Source organism: Varroa jacobsoni, unplaced genomic scaffold (genome assembly GCF_002532875.2).
Source record: "Varroa jacobsoni isolate VJ856 unplaced genomic scaffold, vjacob_1.0 scaffold_742, whole genome shotgun sequence".
Taxonomy (NCBI): domain Eukaryota; kingdom Metazoa; phylum Arthropoda; class Arachnida; order Mesostigmata; family Varroidae; genus Varroa; species Varroa jacobsoni.
In genome coordinates, this window is record NW_019213644.1 from 113,350 (window position 1) to 133,053 (window position 19,704).

General features: G+C 38.7%; 1 protein-coding gene across 4 annotated transcripts; it reads right to left on the reverse strand.

Annotated features, from left to right (window-relative positions):
• Positions 1-2,469: 2,469 nt before the first annotated feature.
• LOC111263188 (adipocyte plasma membrane-associated protein) lies at positions 2,470-16,349 on the reverse strand. 4 transcript variants are annotated; one of them, XM_022838077.2, is made up of 12 exons: positions 16,322-16,349; positions 15,922-16,018; positions 9,005-9,098; positions 8,046-8,198; positions 7,628-7,775; positions 6,408-6,561; positions 6,007-6,181; positions 5,681-5,841; positions 5,398-5,537; positions 4,970-5,077; positions 2,740-2,825; positions 2,470-2,653 (listed from the first exon to the last, which is right to left on the reverse strand). In XM_022838077.2, the coding sequence occupies exons 3-12, from the start codon at positions 9,073-9,075 to the stop codon at positions 2,542-2,544; spliced, it is 1,308 nt and encodes a 435-aa protein (XP_022693812.1). In that variant the 5' UTR covers positions 9,076-9,098; positions 15,922-16,018; positions 16,322-16,349; the 3' UTR covers positions 2,470-2,541. The 4 variants fall into 4 exon arrangements, 3 of the variants coding, with proteins under 3 accessions (XP_022693812.1, XP_022693811.1, XP_022693813.1); XM_022838076.2 differs by lacking the exon at positions 9,005-9,098 and having other exon boundaries at positions 16,326-16,343; XM_022838078.2 differs by lacking the exons at positions 2,470-2,653; positions 9,005-9,098 and adding an exon at positions 3,133-3,269 and having other exon boundaries at positions 16,326-16,343.
• Positions 16,350-19,704: the final 3,355 nt, after the last annotated feature.

Below are 19,704 nucleotides of genomic sequence, written 5' to 3' on the forward strand. Positions count from 1 at the left end.
GATCTCTTACAAATATGTATCAGTTGCTCCTGAAAACAAATTGCTGAAATTACTTGGGCAATAATATCAGTTGTGCAATATATCAAGATAATAGCGTCGGTCGCAGCAAAGGTAGTAAATAGCCTTATCTGAAGCCGCTGGAGAAACTGATTTATAAATATGTTCCTCTACTGTGTTTCGTTCAGCTGTGTGTGTTTGATATTTCTCTAGTCCTCAGCAGACGAAATATGTCTGCCATCGATCGCTGGCTATGCTGGGAACTCTTCCTATTACTACCGAGCTTGGCCAAGTAATTAGGGATTATGTATCGATATGCCGACGACGGGCTTTCGTTACTTTTTGGTTTGCTCTTAGTTCATCTGTCTTTGGCGGGAGGCTGATGTAGGAAATAAACGCGTTCCAAGAATAAGGTCAAAAATCCACCTCCCTGTTTCTATATTGCGTCATCTACCACGGCTTTAAACCAGAACCAGATGCCCAACGACATACACAAGCACACCGAACGGGCTTTGGCAATATGCGTGTACCTTTTTCGGGGTAAACGAGTCGGGAAATTTTCTATTGTCTCAACATAGCCTGCCAGAGACTGCACTTGAAATATGCTGTGATCCGATCTTAATTTATGACAACTGCTTGCTTGAGCCCGAACGTTCATAAAATTCATTAAGTTTACGAAATTATATATTTAGATGAAGTCAGGGGTTCATTTCACGTATTCATGGCAGGTTCTGCTATCTATCTTCAGCGTAATACGTTTTTGGAAAGCAACTCGGTTTGACAGTTACACGGTTTTTTTTTTTAACCCAACACCATAGGCACGCCGTTTGGTTCAGCGTGCGAATTCATAGACATTTTTCTCAGATCATCCTTAGCTACAGTCCTTCTCTTCTAATGTCACAATACTAGTTTAACTAGCGAACTCTAACATGTTCGAACCCGATTTGCGAATAACGGTCGATACCTTTCTGGCTATACATCTCTAAACACATCTGGATAGTTTTCAACTTAAAATCCCTAAATAGACTAAATTGACAGAAGTTAGAATTGAATTTAGCAGAAGTTACTAGCATCGGAACTATGGGCGAGTTTCAAAGCCCTGTATGATGCAACACGTACGCTAAAATGAAAAATCGAAATCGATGCGGTCACTGCGTTCGCCGTTCCACGTTTTGCTCAGGCACCGCAAGGTGTCCAATACGACCTACTTTTACAGCAGTCCGATCTGACAGCAGTCAACGTAGTGTTGATGGAAACCAACATTAAACTCAAGTTTTTTTTAAGGAACTTTGAGATGGATTCGTTCATTTCTTTTCGAGCGTCAATTGAATCTGTAACCGACTATATACTTATAAAAACCAAGGATAACTTAGGGTTATTTACATATATTCTACAGCTATTGACCAGAAGCGAAAACTAAATCGAATGCCTCTAGGGGATGCGAACCTTGCGTTCCTATTGGAATTAAACATCTGATGAATTTGCTTAAATGGCTGGATGGTAATGATGCGCGAAAGTAAAAGATCCGTGTAGACATGCCGCGTTAACTTCTAAATAACTATACTAGCGCTCGAAAAGTTATGACTATTTTACTCCAATGTAAACGGGTTGCAACAGAACGTCCATACCGCTTAATCACGTAATCCTAAACGATTTTTGAAGGAGTTGATGGTGTACCTCGACACCCGACATTTGTAATAGAAGTTACGGGTAGAGATATCTGCTAGATCAGTCAGAAATGCATGAAGATGCACTATACTCCTTTAATGATGTATTTCCTGCGGTGATGAGCTTTTTTTTAAAGAAAATAAAAATAATAATACATATTTTGTCTTCCTATTTGTTACAATGGTACTGGCTTGAAAGAGCAACCCGTCATCCAATGCTGTGGTCATCAAACACCTGTACGCCTTTCAAAATAGCTTCGACTTTGTTATCCATTAAACCTGAATAGTATATTGCACTGTTAAAAGCGGATACCTAAGTAAACACTGCAATCGAACTCCATTGAATAGGAAATTAAGTGTCGAGGTTACTATAGTGATGAATGTGCTACCCTTTATGATTGCCACAAGAAGATCGTTTTTTTTTGTGGGAAAAGGTAAAACACCGCTGTTTGGCCTTTTTAAGTTCTGTGTGGTCAAGTCGATTCCCCTAAGGTATTATACACGAATGGGGGCGAAGTGTATATGCTTGCCACCGGGCTGGCTAGTCCAACATGGCGTTCGACACCAATAATAACAAAGCCGATTGCTGTGGACATCACAGTAAAACCCGGTACAAAATGTTACTGCGCTCTTTATTACGACAATTGGCATACTGAGGCTTTACTTGAGGTTTCACAATTGTCATGAACCTTTGGCGTATTCAATGTATACGTGTATATAAAATTCATTTTTTATATATGTTACCTATGAAATGTGTATAAACATCAAGTTACCTTTATACACATTGAAAAAAAACTCCATGATGGTAATTAAAAAGAGATTTATGCAAATTTTTATTTCGATGCGAATTCAAGAGCATAGCTTACATACGTATAGATTATACAAGTCCTTCAACAACGACAATATATGGGTTTCGATCGTTTCCGATCAGGAGTTGTTTCTTATATTCTACCGGATTTGAAAAGAAATCAAATCGATTCGATGCGTATCTGTAACAAAATAAGAAGTTTGGGTAAGTTTTCACGAAGAAACAACATTAAATGTAGCGATGGTGGGTGAACTGAACCGTACCAACCTTTTGGTAATTTTTCCATCGGCATCGATCAGTAAGAAGCTACCTTGATGCGAAGCCATCTCCGATACGAACTCATACGAACTCAACTGAAGCCGTGAACAATAACAAACGTATAGTGGTAAGGCATCTGTGATGACGTTTCCGCACCCTAACAACGCTCATCAATTAGGCTGGCAAACATCTATAAACTCGTCGGGAGTAAGACTGATTGATCATCAGTGCTCTCACATCTCATTTAAATATATCTGACCAAAAAGGTATTCCAATTAATGTTCACCAATACTTTAAGGCAAAGGTTGCACCTGTCACCGACTTCACTTTATGGCAAAAACGTGTTCGACCTTTAAAAATAGAACACATTTGGCACAATGAGTTCCTTTATTATCAACGTACTTGTGGCCAAACTGCCTGTCTTCCAAGGTAAGTGCCAGAAAGCCTCTTACATGTTGGGGCTTTGCGCGTTTCCTTGCCAAATGTCCGCACAACAGTCCCAAGGCAGATCGTTTCAACAAGGTTGCCAAACCTACAAACTTTAAAAGCATTTTAATGAACTTTTTCTCATTTCAGACTGACTTGACGTCAACGAGTACGACGCCGCCCTTCGAGATATCCAGAAATACGCAGCTGGTAAGCTCAAACCTCGTCATAACAGCCCATAGTTTGATATACTCAGAAGTATTTTCAGACTCAAATAGACGCCTGCTAACCTGCCATAATCTATCCAGGAGGACGTCCGCCTTGCATTATTTCATGAGAATGATACAAACAGCTCTACCGGACTGAACAAAAGAAGCACTTCGATATGCACGAAGCTTATCTTTAGTTCGAGGCGGAGATACATCCCATGTTTACAATGGCTTGTATTTCCTCCCTTGCCTATAGAGTTAGGTATCATTATTGTTTATTTTCGGCAGATGTTTAGTGTTTCAGCGAGAGCGCAATAGAAGAGCGACCGGGGTATAGCGCGGCACGGAACAAGCAGACAGATCAGACGAGGACTGCAACGGTCGCCGACGCCTTGTGGTGCAAGAGAAACAACAACGTTTATCAGTCCGTATAAGTGCAATGCTGTAGACATGGTGAAAATGTTCTCGTGGTTCACAGTCGATCCTACTGACGATGTTTTGGGGGATTAGACGTTTGAGGTGTCAAAACCTTTACAACTTCATGAATTTTTAGAAGACTATTCGACAAATGCATAGATATCGTTAGATCTCTATGTTATAACAGAAAATCTCTGTATTTAAACAAAAACAGATGATTCAGCGACATTTTTCGCCCCCACTGTATGTGATATTTTTAGCATCGATTTACCTCGATTACAGCTTCAATTAGGGACTTAACGTTAAACTTACCGTTAAGGGCAGTTTAATCGTTTACGAGGTTTTTCATCAGTACATATATTCAGCTATCGCCTCGTTATCAAACTTTACACCATTGAAATGCCATCAAAAAATTTGGTTAGGATTAGCCCATCTTGACCTGGCACGCTAAAAATGGGTTCGCAAACGTAAGTTTAGTGTTCCACTAGTCATTTTCAGAATATTTTTTCTAACTCCGAAACGACATGTTTTCAATAGTAGTGCGTTAAGTGTAGACTCGTTAGAGTGCGCTTGACCCACCGCTCAAGAGTAGCTAAATTTTGGTCCAATAGCAGATCAAAAATTCCCAGAAATATAGAGGTTCAAAAAAGACCGAAGGATCCAAAAGATGCAAAAGTCTTAAGAAGACTTGGCGGCGTTGGAGCTCGCCTGAATTAGCAATAAATACTTTCTCAAAAAAAAAAAAAAAAAAAACTGTTAATTTATCTATCAAAAAGCCAGGGTTATCAGAAACGGTTTTTGAACCTTTTTGATGAATTTTGAGCCTTTGGGCTATTTCCTTTTTCCTATATAAAAACTTCCTTGGATCTTTGGGAATCCGCATAGAAACTTGCAATAACATGGGCCGCCGATTTCGGCCAACAAAGGAAGTGTATAATCTCGGCGAGGCTTCTCCAGCTTGAAGCGAATGCATAGCAACTAATCTTTACTGAGACTTCAACAACGATGCATCGTTGTCCGCGACGATGATTGTGCAGTTTTAAGTCAAATCTCGCTTTTTCTAGTACCAGGAATAGGCAATGAGCGGATACCTTTTAGGGCAAACAGGCCTACACGGTTTATCCGAATTTGTCCTGGACGCTCGGCATACGTATATACATATATATCATGTTTCAACCTCCATTTACCCTATCGGCCACGTCGATATAGTCCACTCGATGAGTTGTCTGTGCGACAAGTCTCAGATACTCTGCCACCAGGTTGTTCATCTTTACGAAATTTTCAGTGGCGCATGCCTGCCAAATGAGTAAATATAAACAAATAGCAAGAAGCTTATTGATGCGGTCGATGACTAGTACGGCTATTATAAAAGAACCTAGTCTCTTTTATATGGAATTTTGAAACACAGTGGAAAAAAAAAAGAAGTTGGTTTTATAAAGGGAGTTACACAGCAAAAAATTAGGCCGATCGGTAGGTAACACAATTTGCTATTCGATAAAAAAGTGCTGAGTAAACATACAAATCGTCATAAAAATTAATGCTTGCAATTTTTTGAATTATTTATACTTTTGAGCTATACGAGGTAATTAAGGGTAGAAACATATTGGTTACTTACCTTATTGGAGAGGTAATCAAAAAGGACCTTTTCGCTACCGTTACGGGCGAGGTTTATTGCCACCCAATAGCTATTATTAGACGCGGCACGAATGTTGTCAGGCTCTCCTGGCATTGATGGTGTAAACACCGTATAATTGCCTGCTTCAGGAAACATAAGTAAATGAATAGAACGTTCTGCATTTGATATATTTCTAAAGATTGAAAGAATAAGATGAGAGTCAAAGCCAGAACATTTTGCCCCATCCTGTAGTGCATCGTTATTTAACGAAATCTTTACTTGCCTTTTGAGGCACCGTCGAGCGTAACCTGTAAAATTCGTCGCCTGTTCATCTCATTGACCAAGAGGGTTTTTTTATCGTGCGACAGTTGGATACCGTTGGGGAAGCTCAGGCCGTCCACTAGAACTGACACCCGATTAGTTTCGATACTGTAAGCCAGTACGCTGTTACGCAAAAAAAAAATAGCATTTGCTTCTTTTATTACATACTCGTATTGAAATGATCTATTAGCGATTAAGTTATAATATCTTTACATAAATAAAATTAATAAAATTGCGTAGACGGGCAGCTAAAGCCCCGTCATTCTTGTTCCATAACAGTTTTATTACCGTCCGTGATTATCATGTAGAAGTGTTCCTCGAAGAATGTTGGTATTAGAATATTTCGTACTGCTATCGCTCATGTAAATCATTTTTGTATCTTCGTTGACATCCAGGTCGTTGGGTAGCATTATGGCCTTACCATTCACCTTTGACAATCTAGGCACAAGAACGGTCACGTTGTCTGTTTTATGAAAGAACACAAATTGCAGGCTGCCTTATTGAAAGGTGTATTGTCATAATATTAACATGTACATATATACACTAGTCCGTAAATCGCATTAATGCCATTTCGTATTTATGGGGTCTAGCTGCTCTTAGCCTATGGATTCATTTATTTTTGCAAGTAAATACCTGTGCATGTACGGAATGTACTAGATACGTACATAAAAAAAAGAAATAATACAAACCTGTAGCGATATCATAAAGGCATAGACCAGCAGAATCGGCGAAATAGAGTTTGTTGTCAGAAGTAGCCCGAATACCTTGAGGTCGGCATTCGGTGACTCCGGTAGCATTGCAGGCTGTTGCAAGTTTGATCGCTTTCATTGTCAATAAATCGATCTGAAATTAAAATGATTGACCCATACGAACTTGTGTGTATTAGTTAATCCATATTCTGTAAAGCTATAATGATTCAAATCCATTTTCGCACAAAAGAAGCACTTTTTTTTATTTGATGGTAAAGTATTGGCCTCTTAATCTTAATTAAAGTAGCAAAAAAAGCCATTTTTAGATAGAATATTATTACACAGAATGCTAATCTCTTGATTCACGACACTGGCTAGGTCGTGGAAGCCAGCTTCCAGAACGCAGTGGACTCAGAAAGAGCAGTGATCGAAGGGACTCACTGCCCATCCTATCACACGTTTACCCCTTGGCCTCAAAGCTAGCCTCGGTATCACGTTATAACGATCTGAGCATTTCATCAAACTAAAATCAACTGTGTACACGTCGACATAGCTTTATGAGTAGTCTACGTAGACCTCTAGACCATTCGAACGTTGCCCACTCAGAGTATAACATATAAATGTAAAAATAGACAAACACAGTACACAGAGAGATTTGGGCGACGCAGACATGATCAAAGCCATTCGTTAATTTTAATCAGGTCCCAAACTGACGGAATAATAAATAGAAGAGGTTTGAAACATTGGCACGCATTTTCACCGGAAGTGATGGGTTATCCAGGCATACTCTTGCAGGTTTCAGTCATGCACACAGGTGTTAATAGTGCGTGGTCACGGGCAAAGGCCCAAAGCTCAGTCCTATGTGAGCGGAATCACGCGAGTATAGGCTGCTTAGTATGCCTAATCTAACATATAAACTGAGTTTAGCTCGTATTTTTCCGCAAGTTTTTTGTGCAGAAGTTTGTCGAAGAGTACTCATTGCATAGTTTTGCTACGCGCTGCTCTAGGCTCCTTGCTAGGTCCCAAAATAAATCTTAACCCGCCGTTGAAATACAAAAAAAGGGTTCGTTTAGATGCACCAAAGCTAAAATGCAAAGCTATTTTTGCAAAGTTTAGCCATAACCTATTCCGACCCGATCCTATTTTCGAAAATATGCTTCGATGAAAATAAAAATGCTATTGAATTTCAGGAAATTTAAATTCGTCATTCACACACGTACCTTATAAATCCAGCCGTCATCCGCTCCTGTATATGCCAAGTCTTTTTCTTCCACCACGGCAATTGATTCCGGCCCAACAATTTCCGGGAAGTATGCGGTTAGCTGGTCGTCGACGTTTCCGGTCACAGGGATGTATGGAAGTTGCAGACTAACCGTAAAAAACAGATGATTCAAGTTGCCTGATTAACATGTCACTGGCTGTCGTATAGAATCAAATGGATGTTTGTCTTATATACGAAAGAGTATTAGGCGACTATTATTGGTGGACACTTATGCCGGTCATCAGTTATCGTTGTAGCTTTCCTCCCTTTCGGTTCGAAAATTAATTTTTTGCATCAGCTATTGTTATTGTGCTAACCATAAGACGACTTGATAAAAACGTAAATAATAGCTAAACAAACTCGGCTGAAAAACCCACTCGTACGGGTTGGCCTCTTCACCCTTCTGAAGAAAATTATCCGTCAGGCAACTGGCTCCATCAATAAACTGGTTGAAGAAGGCCGTATCGCTCTTCAGAGGCTCTTCAAAACGCACGTTGCATCCCGATGTGTAATCTGGGTTTCTATGAACACTGCAAGCACCGTAGACACTCGATAGATTATTAAGGGACGACTGGAATGACAAATACTTCAAGCTCATACTTGTTTAATGCGTTTTTTTGTCAATAATGTTAGTATTTTATCGCAGATGGCTGTCGGTGCACCTTCATATTGCTGGCGAAGAATTCCGCTTGATAAGTTGGCTTGACCAAAGGAGCGCTCCTCATTGTGAAAGATTATGTTAGAACATTGAATTACATTAGGAAATACTGATCATCAAGTACCTCAAAGTTATGATACATGCGAGTACAATGTGCATGAAAAAATTATTCATTAGAAGTACCATTACAAACATGCTTCATGTAGAAATTGTGTATATTTTGTAAGTGCAAATTCGATTCGTAATATTTATTAATTAATAATAATAATACGTATGTTTTCTACCCTGTATTTATTCTATACGGAAGATAAAGCTGGGGTATTTAAGAGTGCCAAAGACGCAGCACCTTCGAGATTGTCATGGCAGTCGGCCTGCATGACCTGTATATGTAGCATTAATTTATAGTTATAGTGATATGATAAAATGCTCTACGTAGATTTTTTTCAAAAATGCAGAATGCATAGCTATAGCAATACAGCATAAATGCATTAAGCTGAGTAGAAGTTAATTATTTATGGCTGGGGGTTTAGTTTTACGGGATTTACGCTTGAAGTAGTTGGCAGGCTGCTAATAACATCACATTAACAAAACATGCATTCGTAGTCTATAGGTACGTGTTCTGCGCCCGAATCAAAAATGAATCTGCTGTATTTAGCTAATTTTCTAAATAGTACTCACTCAAAAAGTTTCGCTCTGGCTACAATGGCGCACTTAGCAGTAATCGCGACGATTATAGATAAAAGCCTCATTTTTGCTGTAGTCAGAAGTGGTCCTGAAAATAGTTCGATTTGTTCATGCCATTAGCCTATTTAGGTATTACCGTTGATCTTTTCGTTTTCTGTCTTCGAAAATTTCGTAGCACTTCTTTGGTTCTAACATTTAGTTGAAATCTATAACATGTGTTATTTGTAAACACAGCAGCATCGTTCCATGTATATTCAACTCGCGTCTACCACTGAGAGGCGTTCTCCATTTCGGCTTGCCTTAAATTCAATCGGTACCGACCTTCACGTCCGCTGTCAACAACGTAAAGCTTGTTAATACAATCACTATTGGCTATTTTTGAGCCAACTACCGCACCTACATAGTTATCACTTGGAGGCACAAATGAAATAGGGTAAAACAGAGAATATCTTAATTTGATTATATTTTCCTTCTCTTCTTGATGAGGGTGGGCTCTAACTATTCACCCGTGGCTGTTTTCAAACAGATCGTAAAGAGTTTCGTTACACTACGACAGGTCACCCAAGAGCCTCCTCAAAACCTCATAAATAATAAAAAAATTAATAATTTACCTTAAGAAAATATCACCTTTTACGCTTTACCGTTAGCTTATCACACAACAACAAAATTAGGTGACATTTTTAGGTAAATGCAAGTACGCCATATATTTGATATGCTCTCATGAATGAAATAGGTGCGCACGGAAAATAACCCTAATTCGTCCTTCTTTACTTCTTGGAATGACCAAGACGATGGACTAATGCCTTTTTTCTAATTTACCTTTTTTTAAATAGTCCGACTGTGTTAAACTGTGATCTGGATAGAAACCCAGTGAATCAGTTCAAATAAGCTATCGCGTTTTACTGATAGTTTCCGTGACTTGTTGTGTTCACAGACGGCAGTATAGGTTGTCGTCAAAGCTGAACGTTCTATCTATTGATTTGATTATTACAACTCATACGAATGGAGGAACAAAGGTAAAGTTTAGTTTTCACCTTTCGTGATGGAACAAAGCAATCTGACAGGAGATAAAATCAGAGAGCGAATTTTAGTTTTTATGAATAGTTTTACATTATTGTGTGATGTACATTATTAAACCTCCTACTTGTGGCGACAGGATAGTCTAATTAACCTAGTGGAAGACAAACTTGCGACTGAGGTCAACAGGACGCAAGGATTTGTAAAAGAATTTTAATTAGAAAAATTTCACGTGTTTCCTTAAAAAAAGATAATTTTTAACCCGGACGATCGATTGTTAATATCTACTATAACAATACTTTAATAATAATAATACACTTACATTTGAAGCCGTTCATTATTTAGATCGCTTACATTCAAAGTAAGAGATTAAATGATGTATATCATTTGCTGGAATTACTTGCATGATAAAGTCTTAGAACATTTAATTACTTTTGATTTTTTTTTTATTTAATCGGTAGTACACTTTTCCCCCCACACAGCAAAGCTATATGGAACATATGCATAGATATTCTTGTGGGAGTAGCAACGTTTCGCTGCCTCTATATGAATGAACAAATTTCTATAGAGTGAAGTTACGGTATTTTTGCCGAATATATAATTACAAATACATCATTGATTGAATTGGCCAGCAGGTAAGTGCTCTGATAAGGAAGTCTGTGTGAGAAAAACAAAAACCAGATGTGATCTCAGCTGCACAGTTCCTTAATAACGTTCTACTCGCAGCACGGAGTTTGATTATTTAAGAGATTCAAAGTAGTGTTTTACTGGAACATTCATCAATCTCTATTTGGTTTACCTATCTGACCCAAGTATCGTTTCAGCATTGACTCGCCCTACTGTATATCATAAACAGTTCGAAACGCGTATGCCCCTATGCCAAATACTGTTGTGTCAAGTGAATAAATTCGTATTTTGTGTTTTTTTTTTATTTTACAAGGAATTGCCTAATAACTGGATAAAGTTATTATCGAAGGCGGCCTTTCAAGTACAGCGTAATTTTGTCGAGGCACGATTGAGTGCAACGGTTCGTGGAGGCACTGTTTATCTGCTTCTGGGCATCGGGGTGCGACTTTGTTGAATTTACGTCTATCTGCCAAATGCTTTCCATTTCTAGGCAGAGCATTATGTGAAGGCAGACACTTGCCGCATCTCACGTTGTTGTTCCTGCTAGATACGCTCATAAGCGTTGCTATACAATTTTTCTCTCTACTATTGGAAATTTAAAAAAAGCTTCGAACCGTGAGCTCGTACTTGTCTCTCCAGGCACTATAGCATGTTTTTGCGAATTTAGGTAGGTGAAAAAGGTGCGCAGACCCTCTAGGCAATCGCATGTATTGCTCGAGAAATGTCTATATTTATTGAAAAAATGGCGTACCAACATTTTGCTTCCAAGTCCTGCGTCCCATTGTTAATGCTATGGCTCAGGAAATAAAATTTGAATATAGACAATATTTGGAAGGACGAAAGACCTATTTGAGCAGAAACATGCTTCCAGAATTCGATATGACAGGGTCCGGCAAAAAGACCTGTAGCGCGCCTGTTTTTTTACTCGGATGTTAACAGCGAACGATTATCGATAAGCATAATTTATAGAGCTTAGATATCTGACCGCCTTTGAAAAATGAGTGGACGTCCTGTTGCGCTCCATTGTGTCCGATAACTTACGTCATGAAAGAATGACCAAAACAATAGAATAAGATGTTCCAGTATTGATGCGACTTGTAGCTATTATGGAGTTGTGCTGCATATACTAAAGCTTACATGACGAATCTACGCAGGGTTCAGCTCTATGGGCATGTGTGTACTAAACTAGCTATGATTTTTTCTATTAACTAATGTAATCGGTTCGATAGAACTTCTTGTCCTGCGGCATCTAGTTGGCAGGAAAAATGGGATTAGCCAGGCATATAATAGTGTTGATCCCCTAGATGTTGCTAGATAATTACCTATCTTCTGAGCACCGGCACAGAAGGAATGAAAAAAGACCTGGGTAAAGCGTAGATTGTAAAACATAAAACTGAATAAAAATCCACGTAGTTTTATCGTTGCTACCCTTCAATGTTATTTTAATATTTAATGGCAAATAAGTATTTTAGCTGAACACTTATGATAACGGTTGTTATGTAAGAAGTGCAAATCTTTGCAGCTTTTGGATGAGAATCTAAAAGGCGAAAAACTGCTGGTTTAAAGTAATCAACATTTTATTGTTATACTTTTACTTACATATATATATATATATATATATATATATATATAATGTTCTGTGCTACAAATTATAAATTCATACTTTCAATACTATATACTCAATAATAAAGACAACTGCACAGCGTATAACATATGTTTACTATTACTTGCTATTGCTATCACGAATATGTTTTTCGCTCATCTTTACATGGTCCTTTACACAGGCCATGGTCGTTGCTGGGCCTGTTGCAAAAATTAAAAATATAATAAGCGCACTCCGATGTTGAGCCCGAATGGCCGCGGGCACTAATTACATTTCCTCACGTGCGAGTATACACATGGGTATGGCAGTAAGTTGTTTTGCTGGGAAAACTCAGCTAAAGCTAGCTATTGTGTGGCCGAAATGCCCGCACGCGCAAAGCGTTCCTGCGTTGTCAAATTTAGCTGATACAGATAAACACAAGAACAATATCCTCGAGAATTTCGTATTGTTTCAGATATGTACAAGTTGCGCTTTGATATACGGAAGCCCTCATGCGTGTACAGCACGCCATGCCCGCAGTATCTATCTAAAAAGAGAGAAACGTCACGATCACTAGAACGTGCGGCCTGCAAAGGCATATTCAAGTGAACCGCATGTGGAAAACACGCAATATTCAGGTGGTTTAGGTCCGTTAATCCTTGTACTTTTTACCGACTATTTTACACAGGTGGTAACCGTCTCGCTTTAAGCAAAATCCTGTCTTTCACTTACCGCAAGACTAGGAATCATCAACTTGGGGTACTTCCTAGGCAGCCATCGTCTTCGAGTAATGCCCCTGATATCGGCAGCCTTAAGCCATACTCTGACAGCTCAATCATAGTAAACTTTCATACGTTCTCGTATAAATTAAAACTATTTTTCGCATCCATATCCATAAAACTACATTAATATACTTATTAAATGCGTTCACTGATTTCCAGAAGCCATGTCATTCTTGTATCTGGCAGCCTGTTTATCTAGACATTTCAGCAGACACTGGGATTGCATTATACTAGCGTGATGTACAAGTACACGCTAAGTTAGGTCATCGTTTATGTCACAATGCCGAAGATCGACAAAATTATCTTTCCTTGTTAATGATGCCAATGTAAATGAAAAGCAACCTCTCACATATATATATATAGACCCACATATATAGACCTTTTATAAGCTGCAGTTGACAAAAAAGAAAGTGAAATGCCTTCACATCTTGATCAGAGTTTTACAAACAGAAATTACAGGTTAAGGTTAATTAAATTCCCATTATATTATAATTCTGTCTACTGTTAAGACCAACACGTTTACTCGTTCTATCGTAAACGTGGTCTATAACTGTGTACTTTAAGTTGAAGTTCTCAGAGAGATTCAATTACTTGCAAACATCTATAAACTTTATCGAAAATCCTATCTTTTAATACATAGCAAGGATCAATCAGTCGGCTGATGTGTTCTGTTTCGGAAACTAAAAACACAGAGCTTCCTTAGCCAATGTCTGCAGTTCAAGCCGCTGTTCCTCTCTCAACAATGACGCAGAAAAGGAGGTCATTTGAAGGCAGAAAAAACGCATCTAATACAGGTGGATTACGAAGGCCAAAAGTACGTACAATCTGAGGTTCGTTCCTACGTGATTAGGACAAATAGAGCCCTTTCAACTGTGTTGCGTCATGTACGCCTTTCAGCTATTAACAGATTCATGTACATCGAGAAAAGGGTACGCGTTTACGCGTAAAGGCTTAATCATCAAAGTGCTCCGTAAACTGAGTGCTACCTTTAAGTTTACTGTTTGAGCTTGTTTTAAATTATCGTCTAGTGAAGTTAAAAACACGCTGATTTCAATACCTGTCCCTGAGTGTAACGACGAATTTCATTTCATAGGTTATCCTCTTCTTATCCCTATATAAGGCATGAATACGACTTTTCAATCTGTGTTGAGAGTCATAGAATCTGTTAACTTGTTCTGGCTCGGAGAAATCCTAATAATTCCAGTTGTTAGATAGAGAACATTATTGAAGCTAAATACGGAGATTGTTTTGTGTTCTTTTAAAAGAAAAAAGAACGTATCGCTATGAACGTATGAAGAGTACGATACGAATATTATACAATAGATGGGGCAAATCGCTATAGCATACAATCGATCTCTTAATAAAATTTGAGAATCGATTGGCGTCGTTGTGACAGATCGTTACATCGACGGTTGAATGATGTACCTAGCTCCACAAACCTGAGGTTAGTCTGAGAACAAAATCAACGTCTGCTACCTTTCTGGTTTACCACAAGTAGGCTCCTCCGTGACTCTGCAACCCTGTTGAGCTAGCGACCGTTTTTAACTCCTGTCGCATCCGAGTTGTAAACTACCTTTACGCTTCTGTATCTGCTTATTCGAAGTAAACTCACGCTACTACGTGATTAACTTCTAGACAATCTCACAGCATGAAGGACACTCCCCAGCAACGCTACCCAGGCCAGGCAATGTATTGCATAAGTATTGCACATAATAGACAGAGAACGTGGGACTGATCTGAACAAAGTCATAATAACGTCGTTAACTTGCATGCCCATCGAAAATACTTTCTCGCTGCATAATAATCCCAGTTTCAATTATCATTGAGGGGGTCGACACATGTCCTCCAGGGTTATCTATTTTTTCTGAATTTTTTTAACTCAATTATATTGCTACCGTGAGACACGCTTAACATATCATGATCCACAAAAAAAGTAAGACAGATATATAAATTTTTGCTATTTACTACGCGAAACTCTAGCCCATTGAAGATATGGACAAATTACTGCATGTCCAATATTATTACTATGGAATACTTCGGATCTTGCTAAGGATCAGTGATTTCAGTAGTTAGGAGATTGACTTATTCATCGTACTAAGGTGTGCTTACATTGCACGAGAATGCCGGAAATAATAAATACTGAGAGCTCTGGATTTTTTTTATTTATGAAACACGGTGGATGCAGTAATTTCATTCAGTTAATCTAGCCTCACTTCTAGGTTTTTACGTTCGATATCGCCGTCAGGCAGTCTACCAGACGGCTGGCTGGCTGGCTGGCTGGCTGGCTGGCTGGCTCCCAGGGCCAAACCAAATCTGCTTATCCAGACTACAACGTTTGCCTAAGATTACCTAACCTAACATTCAAAGATGTTATTTTCCCAATATTAGTTCAGTTTATTTTGGGAATATTTTGTTTTAGCGAACGATCGTTTTTGTCGACTATACAAAACAGTCCAATCGGCAGGTCAACTCCAAATTCTTAAAGCCTTATTACTACAAGGATATGAAATAATGGATAAATAATTGATCCACCTTATATCGGTAGCTGCTGGTCGAAAACGTAACTAGTTCAAATGCATTCAATCGAATCTTCACCGTACCTAACCTAGAAATAGGGAGCACTTTTTCTGGGCTATAATCGGCCTTGTTGGGTGAGCTTTATACATCATCTACTCACTATGCAAGAAAGCAGTAATTATTCAGCAAGAACCTTTTTTTTTACAGCTAAGTGGGTACATTCGTCCATCGTACATGGCTAGTGTATGAAGATTTTTACGATGCAATGATTTGAGCTAGCATAGGTATAGATAATGCTGCACTAAAAACTGTATAAATTCCCATGTACGTTTTTCTAGTGCGACAGATTTGTTGCCAAAATATTCTCATAGAAATTACTAACGTACCTGTTTGAGATTTCAAAACTGAGCGCGGCAAATAAAAGAGTAGTCGGTATTGCCGACGCCTGGGTCAAGCTGGAGTGAATTTTACGCGATGTTGTCCCTGTAACACAGTCGGCAAATGTTTAGTTATATTAGACTGGTAGGTAATATTAATATCCTTACTAGCCTTTCTTGTCTGGTTGGAGACATCCAGAAAAGAGGACAAAGCAAAATTGTAGTTCTAACATGCAATGGGAAACAATTTAAAATAACGAACCGCATACCATCCACGTACTATAGGAGTAATTTAGAACCAATATTATATATATATATATATATATATTGCCATGCACGTGGGTGTTAATAACCTCGAATGACTCTGCGCGAGTATTTAAACAATATTGAATCGTGACTCCTGGCTTACCTACTGGTATACATATCGCAATTACCCAATGAACGTTTAACTAGCTATTTATATACAGACATTTCTGACCTTGTCTTATAGGTCACAATTCTAGCAAATGTCAATTAGTATGCTGCAAAAGCGTGTCCTACTCCGTTATAAAGTGATCCTAAAGATAACACAATGCACCAACATATCGTAATGTTTATAGCTTGACATTATTTAGAGTCTATTGCGTGGCACACAATGCCGAAGCGCTTGAAATATAAGCAGAGTTTTAAAAACGATATTGCAGCAGCTTGAGTATATTGAATCGTTTTCTGTTACTTTCAATTCCTAAACATTTTGAGCAAGTGAGCTTGTCCTCCATCGAGACTATCTGGCCATGTTGTTCCCTGGACCGTCCGATGTTTCGCACAATGAGCGACGTACGACTTGCGTATTCGGTAGCGTGCATTATCTCTGTCGAACATCGATTGTTGCCGCCGTGAAGCGTCGATGGCCTGATCATCCACTGAGTAACTCCCAGAAGCTTGACCTTTTCTTGTAGCTAGGTTGTGTGGCCATTTAGAACAAGCGGAGGTAGCGCTTACGATCTATAACCGCTAAGCAAGAAAATTATCTAGATATCTTTCTGCGTTTATCGCAATTCTACTTACCCTGAGATTTTATTTAACAGCATAGGTTAACTGGGCAGAGCTAATCTGTTTTACTGGCTTGATAGAGCAAATTATGTCAGCTTCATCATAGGTTAATGAGGCTGAGGTACATTTAGGCTGTCTATGGATGAACTGGCCTATTTAAAGCAGTTGTCGCGACGAATCTCGTTGCTACAAGGCTGCCTGACGGTCAGGCCTAGGTAGCGACACACAAGGCCACAGCAACACCATTTGCTTGGTGTATTGAAATCAGGCCGTCAAATTCGACAAGCCTTTCTTTTGCAGACAGAAAATATAAGCTGCGGTGCGGTGGGACTAGATCATTTCCAATCGCTATACGTTGAGTAAAAGAATTTTACCGTACTATTGGAAGCCGGACTATTGGAAGCAAGATGTCGGATGATGACGGGTAAAGCAATGCGCTATATTTTAAAAATCTTTTATATTATTGGAATTTTCTTTTTTTAGAACAGCGAGGACAACTCCTTTTTTCATCTTAAAACTCAACCAGCTTTTGCAGAGCAGCTTGTCTGCTTTCATACTATTATTATATATCTATCATTGCGCATTAGTTCCTTTACAATGCCCGATTAATCCCGAATGGGCCGTCAGGTCCCTCCCACAGGATTTAGCGGTACTTACACTGGTAGAAATGTGTACAGATGAATTTACTCTAATAGATTTCGTGGGGTGTTGTCGTCACGTATGTGCCTATTAAAGAAGACATGAAATAGTCTATAGGCGAAATCCGGTATAAATACAGTTTTGGGCTGGGGGCTGGCCGCTTCAAGCAATACTTAGCGGCAGTGCTGGGTGTGAACTGGAAACATCTTTTTAACCGGACAGACGTTGCCTCGTTCGGGTCTCTCTGCTATAGGTCATTAATAAATAGATGAATAAATCAACTCGGTGGGGTATGTTAACGGATTTAAGTACTATGCAGATCCCATTATTCTGGCTATAGTTTCACGCATTTGAATAGGCCCACCTATAGTTTGTATCGAACTTGTAAACTGAAAAGAAAGTTGGTAAGAGATTCGCTGGGAGAAACCTGCAGCTGGTCAAGAGCACACTAATGAGCTCTATCAGTCCCGTTACCGTAATACGACAACTGAACGGACGGCTACCGTGAACCATAAGACCGACCAGTGCGCTCAACGTTGAGAACTCATCAGGGTCTTCACACACAGCCAAACGATTTTCTCTTTTTTGCTCTGTGTGCAATAATGTACTCTAGAAAAGGTTTCTATTTTGGTCTCTGTCTATTTTGATACCATGCAGGTTTTTCAATATATCTAAAGCCCTTTGGGAATAGGGAGGGCCTGCCGAGGAAGGCGGGAAAACTGAGACTATTAGGGTTGAATTATTAACGATAACGAGCTCGTTGTTCAACGTCCGAACCGCTCAATAACGGTAAAATCTTATTTATACGAATGCAGACCCCCACAAGAATCCACACGATTGTGTTGGATACTAAGTGTGCTGTGATGTCTTTGGATAGACTTTAGTCTTTTTGTATTTTTTTCTATTTAAATTATCTGCAAGGTATATCCTAAAATAGCAAATAATATACTTTTATAGGTCAATTGTGTAAGGAAATATCGAGCAGAATATTGCGCCTATGGATATAGTATTAGCCAGATTTTGATATTATCGCATGAACCTAAAACAGTCTCCATATATGGCTATGAGAAAATGAATAGTTTCACGGTATTCTTTACCTTGCTTTTTCTACGGACTATCAGTTTAAATATAACGAAATTTTAAACTCTTATGCAACGTACATGTACGCACATGCTTTAAATACATGATCTGGTCAAATTAGTACAACTGTTTATAGTCTGTCACTCATTTGCTAGTTAAGGGAATGCTGATAAATGGGGCTCTGGCAGCGTTTTACTTGACTATTTTATTTCATTACGTATTATGCAAGAGTCATATGGGATTCCTGAGGTTATGGAGCTGCATTTGATACAGATCCAATTCGATTTGATCTGTTGATCTATGACAAACATATGATCAAACTAGAACTAACTGAGAAAATTCTAAGTAACAACGATAATTTCGAATCTCTTGCCGAAGTAGATGGTAATCGTCAACCCTAACAAAACGGGAAGTTTTGCAAAAGATATTTTGCAGTATTTATATGTTGTTTATAATTGAAATATAGTTTAGCCTCCAGCTACATTTCGTCGAGCTAGGTAGCCTGCAGTACTTTCGTATGTATACTTAATCAAAACAAAGAGTAAGATTCATTGTTAGAGGGTCCACTTATACCACTGACTCGTTACTTCACACATAATTCAGTATACGACATCAAGGTAACGCAGAGCCGAAGTTATCTCGTACATGTAGAATGTTCTTGGGCGCTATAGGGACGTAAAAGAATGCGGATTGCCGCTTTTTTGGTTAACAAGAGTGTATGTTCTTAGAAGGAAATACCATACTTTTTTTTGTATAGCACTATCAAAAACAGTGCTTTTACTTTAGATATGAATCGTAAACTTGACACGATTTTCTTTCCGACCAGAGTCGAAATGACGAAACCCTTCAGGTTATTTATGTTGCTTTTACATTTTGTCGAATTCTGACTGTATTACAAAAAACAAATTTTTTTTTTTTTTATTTCATGGTCGAAGAATAGAAGAAGCTAGAGAGTGGATCATAGTGCAGAACTTACAATAGTTTCGTTGTCTATTCCATGCCGAACTTCATAAATTACCTCACTGAGTTATTTTGCCAGAG

What these genes read in the sequence shown, in the direction of transcription:
- LOC111263188 (XM_022838076.2), bottom strand. An exon ending in ATGACGGCTGGATTTATAAG is followed by an intron (nt 6,562 to 7,627) that starts GTACGTGTGTGA and finishes TTTTAATTTCAG; the next exon opens with ATCGATTTATTGACAATGAA. An exon ending in TTGATTACCTCTCCAATAAG is followed by an intron (nt 5,078 to 5,397) that starts GTAAGTAACCAA and finishes CTCATTTGGCAG; the next exon opens with GCATGCGCCACTGAAAATTT.